Source organism: Ziziphus jujuba, chromosome 3 (assembly GCF_031755915.1).
Source record: "Ziziphus jujuba cultivar Dongzao chromosome 3, ASM3175591v1".
Lineage (NCBI taxonomy): Eukaryota > Viridiplantae > Streptophyta > Magnoliopsida > Rosales > Rhamnaceae > Ziziphus > Ziziphus jujuba.
The window spans coordinates 22,016,834-22,030,014 of NC_083381.1; the positions used below are offsets into that span (position 1 = coordinate 22,016,834).

The 13,181-nt window shown below is 26.8% G+C and overlaps 1 protein-coding gene across 1 annotated transcript; it reads right to left on the minus strand.

The window, feature by feature from the left end:
• Window positions 1–3,597: 3,597 nt before the first annotated feature.
• On the minus strand, window positions 3,598–6,269 carry LOC107422870 (transcription factor MYB4). The gene is made up of 3 exons (XM_048477921.2): window positions 5,926–6,269; window positions 5,479–5,608; window positions 3,598–4,723 (listed from the first exon to the last, which is right to left on the minus strand). Exons 1-3 carry the CDS (start codon window positions 6,056–6,058, stop codon window positions 4,165–4,167), a joined length of 822 nt encoding a protein of 273 aa, XP_048333878.1. The 5' UTR covers window positions 6,059–6,269; the 3' UTR covers window positions 3,598–4,164.
• Window positions 6,270–13,181: the final 6,912 nt, after the last annotated feature.

Genomic DNA, 13,181 nt, shown 5'->3' on the forward strand with positions numbered 1-13,181 from the left:
TGTGTTTTTTTTTATTATTTATTTTTGGTTGCTTAGTATAATCAAATTTATTCAAAAACTATTAGAAAAATCAAATATTATTAATTTGTTTTTATTGTTAAACTTCTTTATTATTTTAATATTTTAGACAATACAATTATTGTTATGAGTAATAGTCAAAACTTAATTTAATATATTATGAATAATATATATATATATATATATATGATAGTAAAACAATCAATTTTGTCTATTTTGAGTAATGTAATTGTTTAAGAAAAATCATATGCATAGTAATAAAAATCAAATTTATTTCTTTTTTTAGTTAAAATAATTTTTTCATACATGTATAGTACAGTATATTCTGCAATCAAACATTATACAATACATTTCAATCCAATGCATTATAACACAACTAATACAATACAATTTTGCACATCAAATATATAACACAACTAATGCAATACAATTTTGCACATCAAATATATAACACAACTAATGCAATACAATTTTGCACATCAAATATAATAGTCAACATATACAACATATAAGTGTTTTTGCATTGTGATTTGTAATTGTAGTCAACATTCTGGTCTCTCAGTTATGAACTCCCAGCTATTTGTGAATTGCATCGTTTCATTAATATTTTTGTTAACATGGACATATGTCCAAGCTCCAGAGGCAACTCTCCCTCTAAGCAAATAGTAAATTAAATCAATATTTTCGAGAGATTGCATATTCCCAGTTTGAAAAGGAATATCCCCACTGTTATTGCTCAAGTTCTAGTGTAATAGCTTTAAACAATGTCCCAAAAGGATGGGAATCGACCCACTTATTTTGTTTGTTGAAAGATCAAACTGTTGAATATTTGATAGCCTTTTAATTTCTGCCGGAACTTCACTGGAAAGTGTATTATCATTGAGTTGAAAGATGCATATATAACAAGTTTATTGTCCAAATTCCTTGGGAATTTTTCCTACTGAGTGATCTGTTGGAACTTGGAACAAATAAAAAAAAAAAAAAAGAATATACCAATGTGAAAAATATACCATTATTGTACCAGGGAGAAAAAAATAATAAAAAGAAAAGAAAAGAAAAGATAGGATGGAACTTGGAAAAATACCATAATTTTTCCATGGAAATATTGAAGAGCACGTTAAATCAAGCAAAAGTTAGAATCATAACCTTTTTGGTATGGTGTGGAATTTTGCTTCTTATGTTCGATTCTTTCATGGTTAGAGGGACTACTATAGAAACCCCTATAGAGACCTTAAATTTGTGCTGATATAAAAAATAAAAAAGAACATTATTTAACCTTATAGTGCTCAAGAAATTTTATAGGAATTAACTATATCTATGTGAAACAAATCATCTTTTCTAAATCCTAAATCTTGAACGTGTAAATTGGTTTATTTGTGTTTTCTTAAAGTGGGATCTTTTAGATAAAACTTCTTAAGATGGGACCTAGGTGCTGGCTTTTTCTTACTTGTTTGGGTTCTTGAAACTTATTTTTTCCAGTTTCCACTAGACAAATGGATTTTTTCTTTTTCTTTTTTTAAAAAAAAGGTGACAAATAGAAATTTCATGGAAAAATATAACACCCATAGCCTAGTGCACGCCATCAGCCATCATATAAAGTATCCCATTGAGGCCAATATTACTTTGTGTTTGGCTTGAGAAAATTCATGGAGAAAAAGAAAGGAAAATGACAATTAGTGGACTGGAAAATGGAATCTTTCAACTCACCAAAAATCATCCATTCAGGATTCTAACTTGTTTTCCTATTCTTAGTTTACATTATTTTCATATTCTAATAGAATTCATTTACAATCTTTTTGTATTATATTTAAAAAACCGTTTTTATTCATTTTCATTAGTCCCAAAGATAAATAATATTGATTAACTACGAAACTTTTAAGGATGATTAATCTAAGATGGGATCATGGGATACATAATTTCCAACTTTCTACCCTGCTTTTAATTAATCAGCTTGACAGATTGAGCATAATTTTGCATAGAAGTCATGACAAAGAAATAAGCATACGACATACATCAAAAGAAAAGTATACTAGGTGGCAATAAATGGAGCACACCTTAGCTAGCTTTACGTGAATTTCATTGTCTCCCATTTGACAAGTTATACAATTTTAAGGGAACTTTCTCGTAAATTATTTTTGATTCACATCTCAAGGGATCAAAATGGGGTTTAATTTCAAATCCACATTTAAATATTCCAAAACTCAAATTTCTCGTTTTTTGTGATGTTCATGCATCAAATGGACAAATTTTTGAAAATGAAAAAAATGCCAGCAAACAATAACAAGTCTATATGAAATAGGGGCATAGATGGAGGAAAAAAAAAATAAAAAAATCAAACATGCCTTTGGTAGCTTTCTGGATTTTTCTTTAATAATATCAATAAGTATGACTTGCCCATTAAAGAATATATTTAGTTTTCTTATCTCTTATCAGCGGTAATATTATATTAAAATTTTATAGTTTTTATTTTTAAAAAAAAAAAGTAGTCACAATCTAATTAAAAAAATGTTAGAACAAATCCAACATTTGTAATAAAAAATGCCAGTTTAATAATATATGTTTTTTTAATCAGATTAATCATACTAATATAATATTATTATATCAATCTAAAAGCTCGTTAATTGTGTGTGTGTATATATATATAGTAAATATTAAAAAAAAAACGGCTAAGAGGGTAATTTTATTTCAACTGGGAATATTTTCATTTTGAGGGTAAAATTACACTAACATTCCCAGTATTTTATCAAATTCTCAAGTCTGCCTCTGTAATGTTAGAGATTATTACACAATTGACACTCCTTATTATTATTTTTTTTTAATTATCGCAATTACATCCATTTTTAAACATATTTTATTAAAAAAAATATTTCATATATAAATTGAGGGTACGAAGGTATTTATATAAAATAAAAGTATCCAATTTATAATTTTTAAAATTAATATTCAATTATATGTAATTTATTTCATACTCCTGTTAATATTAATATTCAATATAAATTCAACATGATCCATCATATCAAAATATTTATAGATACCTCTCTCTCTCTCTCTCTCTCTATATATATATATATATATATATATATTTATTTGGTCAGTCTGTTTATGATGTGGACGGTCTTCATACGGACCACAGTATTGGTGATGATTTTTTATAGTATTGGTAACAATTTTCTAAAAAATCATTGTTAATACTATAAAAAATCATCACTAATATTAAAATTCTTATACAGACCGTCTTCACCATAGAATTTCCGTTTATTTGGTGGTAAAAGCAAGATGATCATTTAGTCTATAAAAATAATACACTCGCATCAGTGTGTAGAAACGTAAAAGAGTTAAACTCTAATTTTTTTTTTTTCCTTTGATTTTTTGGCACATAGACTTTTCATCTATTTGAAAGCAAGCATGTGTGTATTTTTTACGTTTGATTTGAAGATGTCTCTCTTTATTAAATTATTAGTTTAGGAGTGGGTTTGCTTTATTATATATTTTTTTTCCCAATTGATAAGGGCATGACATATACAGAGAAAAAGTAACAGAAAAATTAAAAAGGGTAATTTAACTAATTTAAAAAAAAAATACGACATAAATGGACTATTTATTAATAATCCAACCAATGTGAAACATACAAGTAAAATAAAAAATAAATTTAGAACATAGGATACAAATTTTTTATATCTTTTATTGGAGTACCATTTTCTTAAAATTAAAAGAAATTCACTACAAAATCTAACTAAACAACTATACAAAAACTATTCCTAAGTCTATTTTTTTATTTTTTTTCTCTCCTCTTTCTCTCAATCTATTCTTCTCTGTGTCTGTCTCTTCAAATATCACCATCAGAATTGCCACCCACATGTAATGTCTTCGCCAAATTAATTAAATATATATTTTTTCTTTTCCAAGACCCAGCTTTGCTCTCCACGTAATTTTCTTCGTCAATATGGAGATGATTATTCTGACTTTTGGACACAAAGGGACAACTTTGCACCCACGTTGGAAATTTCTGTCCTCTCTCTCCTCAACGGTCAAATTTGAGACACCAGGATATTTTTAAATTATCCTAACCGCCAAAATATTAATTGCCCACCAAAGATTAATAAGAGTAAGAATTATATATATATAAAAAAAAAATTAATAAACATTTCAAAATTCAGGTAATTCAGGTGCCCCTCCAGCGCTGATGAAAAGGTCGTACCAAAATTCCATGCTATCATCAACATTTGGAATAATAAATCCACGATTCAATTCCACTGATTCACTGGAACTGAATGAAGATTGGTGTTGCAATCCATCTGAAAACTCAAATGGGTTGCCGGAATTTCCATCGGAAAGTGCTTCCGACCAGAAACTCTCATCGATTTCCGGGAAATCTTCCGAGAACTCCATGGTCTCGTTCTTGATCATGATATTGTTCATTATGGCCTTGTCTTCAATAGTTGTTTCCATGGTTGTTGTCACTGAATTTGTATCAGTGACAGAGGAAAATTCGCTGGACGATGGTTCTTGTTGTGAAGATGATGACATTGATTCTGGTTCAGATAACGATTTCTGGGAGATCAATTTGGAAATGGCAGAGAAAGGTGCTTTGGATTCAGAGCTTCCATGGCTGTTTTTCGTCAGCCTTTTCTTTAAATGGGTGTGCCATACATTTTTTATTTCGTTATCAGTTCGTCCCGGTAATCTAGCTGCAATTGCCGACCATCTGAAAAAAAAATAATAATAAATAAATAAATAAATATTCAAGAACAAATTAATTAAATTAATACCATTAATATATTTGCACGAGTTGGGCCATTTCTTAATTTAATTCATTAATTGGTTGCGTAAGGAATAGTACAGATTATGGAACATTTATTTATATATATATATATGATATATAATTTATTAAATATAAGTTTGATTTGCAAGGCACGTCAACTTATGCATATATAATATAGATATATGAGTTATATAACGTCTAGCATGGTTGCATGTGAGTCATAATTTTCATCGTAACCAGTTCCAAATTTGAGAATCTTTTTACCTCTACTTGTTTGTTTTTTTATTAGTCTACTTGTGTTTTGTTCTGTATACAACTAGTTCTAGTTTGGTTCACAGCCAAAAATAATAATAATAATAATAAAAAATAATGATAGAAAAAATCTAGTTTTTCTTATATTTATGGCTCTCTGCTTTGTTCACTTAGTATAAGAAGCAGAGCACAATGATTGACTTTATGCAAAATTAATCTTAATTTACCAAAAACAATTAATACTAAAATATACATGTAGTAAGATCTAAATAAGAAATGGAAGATATATATATATATATAGATATATATATATAGATGTAAAAGAAATATATGATCAATTTTTTATTTTTTTTGGGTAATAGATCAATTTTTGTTGTTCACTTTTAGATTAATGATTTACATATTATGATATATATGATATTGAAATATCCAAAAATAATACTTACCGATTCCCTAGCATTTCATGCAAGTTGATAATGGCTTCCTCCTCTTCTTTGGTGAAATTTCCTCTCTTAATATCTGGTCTCAAGTAGTTTATCCACCGGAGTCTGCAACTCTTTCCACATCTTAATAGTCCTAGATAATCAAGATAAAAAATGAAAGAAAAATTAGACCACCTTAACCATTAATTAATTTATTCATAATAGCTATATCAATATTACAAAGAAAAAGTTCAAAACATTAAAACATTGTATAGCTATTAAAAGATTATAAGTGACCCCTTTTGAAGACCTGAGAATTTTGATAAACCAGAAAATCAAATAAATCTAACAAGATTTTTTCTTTTCTCTCTTTCCAAACAGCAAGAAATGTGCTATAGATAAAAACCCATTTGGAGAAGATATATATATATATATATAAAACAGATAAGAAAATGGGTAAAATGAATTTACCAGCTTGCTTGGGAAGAGCACGCCAATTTCCATGGCCATATTTTTCGATGTAAGAGATAAGAATTTGGTCTTCTTCAGGAGTCCACGGACCCTTTTTCAGTCCCATCTTTTCGCAGCAAGGAGCTCTCACCATTTCGTCTCTGTTTTTCTTCTCTGTTATTTATTTATTTATTTTTTTCCTCTCTTGAGTTTTCTTTCTGTGGTACTCTGTTTGGAAAGAATGAGAATTGGATTTGTAGATCCCCAAAGTCCAAATTTTACAAAGACCAAGATTGGGTATTTATGCAGAAAGCCAAAAAGCTAGAATGCTTGAAAGAATGGTCCAACACCACTCAGCAATCTTTTTTATTCAAAAACATGGAGTTTCCAGGAAAGAGCTCAGAGTCACCATGGATGATTATATAATAGGATGAAAAAATGAGAAAAGTAAAGCTAGCTAGCTTTAGAGTTTTTTTTTTTCTTTTGGTTTGTCTTGTAGTGATGATAAGTGAGACTGCTAAAATACACGAGGAATGTGCAATTAAATAATTGGATAAAAATAAAATAATATTATATATTATATGGTTTTTTTTTTTTTAATTTGATGTGATTATTATAATAACATAAGCAAAGTGCAACGTAAGATTGTGACACCGGGGTGTTAAAGCAGCCAAATTTGCTCTGAGTCTTCGACAAGCACCTTTTTGTGTTTAATAGTCTTTGTTTTAGAAAATAAAAAAGATAATAAAAAGAATAAGACTTTTATTTAATTTTGATACTTTATATATTTTTCTTTTATTTAATTTTGAGACTTTATATATTTTTGTATTTTAGTTCAAATATTAGTCAAATTGAGGAACCCACGTGGAAGTACGTCATTGTCTCTCCTCTATAATGATTTAGAGTCCATCTATTAAAATAGTAAAAATTGGGTTGTCTTGGTCCGTAGACATAAAATAAATAAAAAAAGGAAAAGAAAAAAAATCATTTTGTATGGTTCCATATATTTTTGTGTTATGAATCACAAGGTTTTAGATCCATGATTTTTGGTTCTATCAATGGGCATAAAAAAAATTAAATATATCATATTTTTTTAAAAAAATCAACCTTAAAAAAATATTTTGAAATAATTTTATATTTTAACTTATTAACTTAAATAGTTGGTTTTTTATATAAACAACCAAAATCACTATTTATTTTATATTATATTAATTTAATTTAACAACCAAAATCACTATTTATTTTATATTATATTAATTTAATTTAATGTAGCTTAAATTCTCATATTATAATAATATTTAAGCGATAATTTTTTTCATAAATTATTTAAGCGATAAATTTTGATAATAAAAATAATACTAAAAAAAATAAATAAAGAGTTTTATAGGAAGAACTTTCAAAATTTCACCTTTTATCTCAAAAATGCTTTTTATGATAAAGATTATGCTTTTTAGTTTAAGAAGTCCTTTGCAGATATTTAATTTTTGTAGAGAAAAGAGTTATTTTATATGTCTTTCTGTATATTATTTTTTGAAAAAGTTAAAATGTATCCATATACCATATATAAAAATGTCATTGTGGGTGTTAAGAATTTATCACTGTCGGATCAATATGATTATGTGGCCAACATTGCCCTTATTAGTAAAACTGTATACATGTATATACATATACATATATTAATTTTTTACTAGGGAGATAGATTTTTATTTTTTTAATTTTAACTTTTGGCGTGGATCTTGGTAACAAATTTTGTTTATCACACGACCACTTAATATAGAGGTGCTTTTAGCTTGTAATATAATCAATTTTTCATAAATGTTTTTTTTTTGTTTTATTTTCGTTTTAATTATTTGATAGATATTGAATATGTGTATATATATATATATATATATATATATAATGAATCCATGGGGATCCTTATGCATTAGTCCAATTGGATGAGTACATCTCATCTTAAAATGCATTTATTTTTCTTTTCACTTTATTAAACCTTATACAAATTAATCATGTCGACCAAAAAAAAAAAAAAAAAACTTCTATTTTCATATTTAGCTTGTGAAATTCATAAGAGCAATTGTAGCTAGGTGGTTATAGAGCGCTTCTTTGACTCTCTAATCAATATTATTATCTTACTAAATTAATGAGGGTTAATTTTTTTGACGAATATTTTTACTTGAAATAAAAAAAAAGGTCACTGCCTTTTTTTTTATCCCTACTTAGCATGCGTCGTATTTCAACATTTGCTTTTTTGGCTTCCCATTATATATATATAAATATATAGTACTTTTTTTTTTAGCCAAATGGGAAGGGGAAAAAAAAAAAAAAAACATATTCATTCTCATATATTATATATTTGTTCAAGAGTTAGTTGTCATAACAAAAAGAGGGGGTCATCTATATTTTCACATATAAACTGATATACCAGAAACATGCAATATTTATTCTTTTTTTTTTTGGGTAAATTCATGCAATATTTGTTCAATTATAAAGTTAAGAAGATTGTTTAATTTCTAAAAGTTTATGTGGACAGAGCTGTTGTTTCCACATATAATATTATGAATTAATTATGGTGCAAAATAAAAATGCTTATGTGTTTGAATGATTAAAAAAAAAAAAAAAGTATACCTGTACAATTTTAAAAGTAAACATATAATTTATGGACGACAACATAAACATGTATTAGTATAAGTAAATTTATGTCTTTCTATTTATCAAAAAACTACTCATCTTTAGCTGGGAATCTATTTTCCAAGCCGAAAAATAAAACAAAGAAATTGAAGGATGGTCTAAATAACTTTATAATTATCTTATTTGGATAGATGTCAATATGCTTCTCTCAGCTTTTAATAAATAATATTGTAAGTGATAAGTTTTATATATGATATTTCTATTTAATGATTTAAAACTAAAATTATAGTTGAAGATGTAATAATCTTTTAACATGTTGAGACGTAACATTTGTCCCATATATAGCATTCACATTAGGATGGTGTCCCATCTATAATCAAAGATAAAGTATATTAAGTCAAAGCTTTTTCATGGTGTCCTTTTCTATTCATCGTAAAAATATATATTTTTCAATTGTTCTGTAATTTTCAATCTCTAAAATTGGTGATTACAAAGGAAACAAAGAAAACTGTTATAGGTCTTGCATTACATTAATTTGTTTTCTTTTGCAAGTCAAGCTCATAGTAATGCCAAAATGGTAATTAATTAAATATTCACCATATGGGTCGCAATTTGTTATAAAATATATAAAAATTATATTCGTACAAAATCAATATTTAAGTAATACATGAAAGAGATGCATCATGTACATGTGTCCAATTATGAGTGGAATCTAAGTCTTCTAGCAGACAAACAACCAAAAAATTTCCCTAAATAATAAGTCTCATTATATATTGAAAGTTGAAAGATTTTGGAGTCATTGTATCACATGGTTTATGTTTGCTTTTGTATTAATGTTTTCGAAGCCATCATAGCTTTAAATATTTATAACTCCAAAATAAATTAATTAAAATGCAGTCATTTAAAGATTGATGCTAACAAATGGGACATTTATTTGTGATAATTTAGTATTTATTATAAACTGATTTTGGAATAAACTATTTTTCACTTTTTGTTTTCTATTTAATTTCGTATCTTTTAGTTTGAGTGTTTAATTGATACGAATACATTTCCCAAGAATTGATTATGATGTCTATTTGTCTCATGATTTGAGAGCTAAATAAGTAATTAGAATTCCTGCAAAAAATTAAAAACTATATGATCCACATGTTTATTCTATAATTGTGATATTACCTTGGAATGAGCTGAAAAGTTAAATACAATACTTTAGTTGGTCCTGTCCGGTTTTATAAGTGCGCATAGATGATCCTATTCAATGCATCGATGACACTCAAGATTTCCTTTTGGGTATGTTTGGAATTTGCAATGCACTTAAAAAAAAGGAACTCTTATCAAGAACATTTACATTACTATATTTTTCATCCCGACGGTGAGATTTATATTTAAAACATATTTTAAAAATTTATTAAGCTATATCTCTACTTCTTCTTCTTTTTGGTTATTTATTTATATTTTTTTTTGTGTTTATGCAGGGTGATTTATGTGTGAATAAAGAGTAAATTTGTCATTAAACTATATTTAAGAAGAGAATTCCATAAAAAAAAAAACTTAAAATATAAAATTATGAGGAACATATCATTTTTTGAAACTTTAAATTCATAGTCAAACAAGAAACAAGCCGCACGTATGAAGGTGAAAATAAACTAATAATAACAGGGGTTAAACTCAATTATATGCAACGTTAATATCGTATTAATTTTCTAGAAAATTTGACTTTGTAGGAGGTGGATTTTTATTTAGTTTAATAAATTTTTATTTGGACATGGACTTTTATTTCCTTTAATAAGTTTTTATTTGGAGTATCACATCTCTAACGGAGTTCTTCACATAATTTAGGATTGACAATTACAAGCAATGTTGGTTTAATTTAGGCATTCAATTTTGTGAGCCTCTTCAAACATGCACAGAGATTTGGCACTCTTCAAGAAAATAATATATAAACATATATATATATACAAAAATCCAAAATAAACATGTGAACAGAATGGTTCCTCCAAAGAAATTATATGTAATATGACACTTAGCCATCATACTTCAATTCCATTTTTGTATCAATATTGGACTACTCATGAACTCCAATTTTATTTTTACTTGTATAAAAAAAAAAAGAAAAAAAAAAAAGAGGAAATGAACCTTAAATAATGTTGTTTTGTGGTTTGTATAAACCTTAAATTTATCGCACATGAATGATTGGACGTGAACAGTTTGAGCTCATGTCGGATCAAACGCACGTGGACAAGTTAGTATGAATCCTTCTCTCTATTAGCGGAGGTCAAACAAAACAAAAAAGAGAGAAGTGGATAGAATTGGGAATGTTTCGTACATTGCATGCTGGCATGGGTCAAAGTCAAAATCGTGGGCTACAAGAAGACTTTTTTATTTTTTTATAAATTCATATATACGTATACAAACATAGTATAACTCAAATATATATATATATATAGAACTCAAATTCGGTAAAGTAGGTACTTAAACTTTGTCTTTGTACAATTTACACAATATAAAATTAATGTTCTGTGTAATCAAAATGACTCACTTATTCTTTTGATTTGTTGTATTTTTCTTTTTTAATTTTTCTCTCAAAAATAACAAAACCAATTATTTTCTTTTGTCGAAAGCTAGCTCAAGTTGCTAATGGCTGCGTTAATTTTTCATACGTCTGCGATAAAGCATTCTTACTCTACATTAATTTATACACATAATTAACTAAACCTTGTGAAGTTTATACAAAGTTTAATTTTTCTTCATAATTTCAAATTCCTAAGTGTACAACAAGAGGTCCAAAAAAATAATAATAAATAAATAACATAAAGCTAATAATCAATATATTCTAGCTTTGCAAAAGGCAAGTACATACAAACCATGCATCGGTGGACTTTTTACAACAATAAAATAAGTTCAAGAATTAATCGTGGAGAAATACTCGAGTAAGCTAACTGAGACAGCTTTCTATACCCATTTTATACAAAAAGAGAAAATGAAAGGAAGAAAAAAATCAAAAAAAGAGAAGTGGAAATGGGCCAAAATGGTCGTTGTACACTGAATTTTATCGAAAGCTCGACGTAAAAGACTAATAAAGGGAAAAGACATCCAGCTCCACTTGAGTCCTGGAGGCTGTATTAATTAATTGCATTTAGTCGTTACGAAGAGGAAAGAAAAAAAAAAAAAAAGTACATATATTGCCTAGTAATTAGCCATCAAATTGGATTAAAAATTCAAAGAAAATTAAATTTTTTTTTTCACATTTATCAGTATATAAGCCTCGTCAAAAGTTGTACTATAATACAACTTAAAATACAATGTGACGAAAAAAATATATTTAAAATTCATATAAACAATTATATATAAGACTATGAACGAAAATTGTTAGCTTATATGTTTAGAGTGCTAATTAAAAATGCATTATATCATAAATTGCATGTTTGGTAGAATATAATATAATCTGAGTGATATATATATATATATATATATATTAGTCGAAACGTATATGTCAAAAAAGCTTTTATTAAATTGATTCTTACTTGAACAGTTTGTTTTTTTCATTTTCATTGTCATTGACTAATCGTAGTGCAATTTTTTTCTTTATAGTTAAGTAAATTTATCTTTGACTAGTCAATGTTACATTTTCGACGTCTTTGACCAAAGCATTAAGTAACTCCACTCTATTATTTTATTTTATGTTAGTGTTATAGCTACTTGCAGTTTGATAGTCATTACCAATAAATTTATAAATTGATGATTATTTAATTTTTTATGAACGTTTGTTTGCTTGTCTTTTTTTTTTTTTTTTTTTTTTTTGGTTGCATCCATATAGGTTTGTTATTTCATTTTAACTTTAGGTAAAAGACACATTTTTACCTGATTGGTTGTCAGATTTAGGTTAAATGTTGAAGATCATAAAAAAGCAATATAAATATTAATTCAAAAAGAATTGATTTATATAATGAAGGAAGTGGCAAACGTAAAGATATATATAAAAGCAATTAGTTAATTTAATTTCAGTAAAAAAATGAGAATTTTGGGAGTTGTCCGAATCTTGTTTAGATGACGACACGAAGTTTAGTTGAACCCCATTTGATCGGCATTATAACTTATTTATCTTGCACACTTGCAACAAAAGAGTTATTTCCTAGAAACATACACAAATGAATATTCTCTTTTATTTTTCTAGTCTTTTCCATTTTTTTAAAGTTTGTGGTCATCATATATGTATCGTTTGATCCTTTTTTTGTAGAAGTTCATCGTGCATGTATCACATTTCAGTTTGATACCTATAAATAAATTTGCATGTAATAATTGAACCAAACTTAATCCATAATTAGTTATGTTTTTTTTTAACCTGTTGTTATAGTTGCTACGCAACTTCCTGCCTCAATTCCTACTAAACTCGGTCAACATTATCAAAATTTGCTTTCTCGTATATCACAAAGTAGCTTGATAATGTATTTGATATGATAGAAAGAGAAAAGCATGGAATTCCTAGTGGCAAAAATAAAAATAATAATAAAGAAATAAATACAATATGGGTTGGACGGCATTAATTTAACATGCTCCAATTAATAGTATTTTTTTATTACAACTTAGAAATATGAGATTTTTATTCAGATTAAGATTAATTCTGAATTTAAAAATGTATTATTAATTGTTTT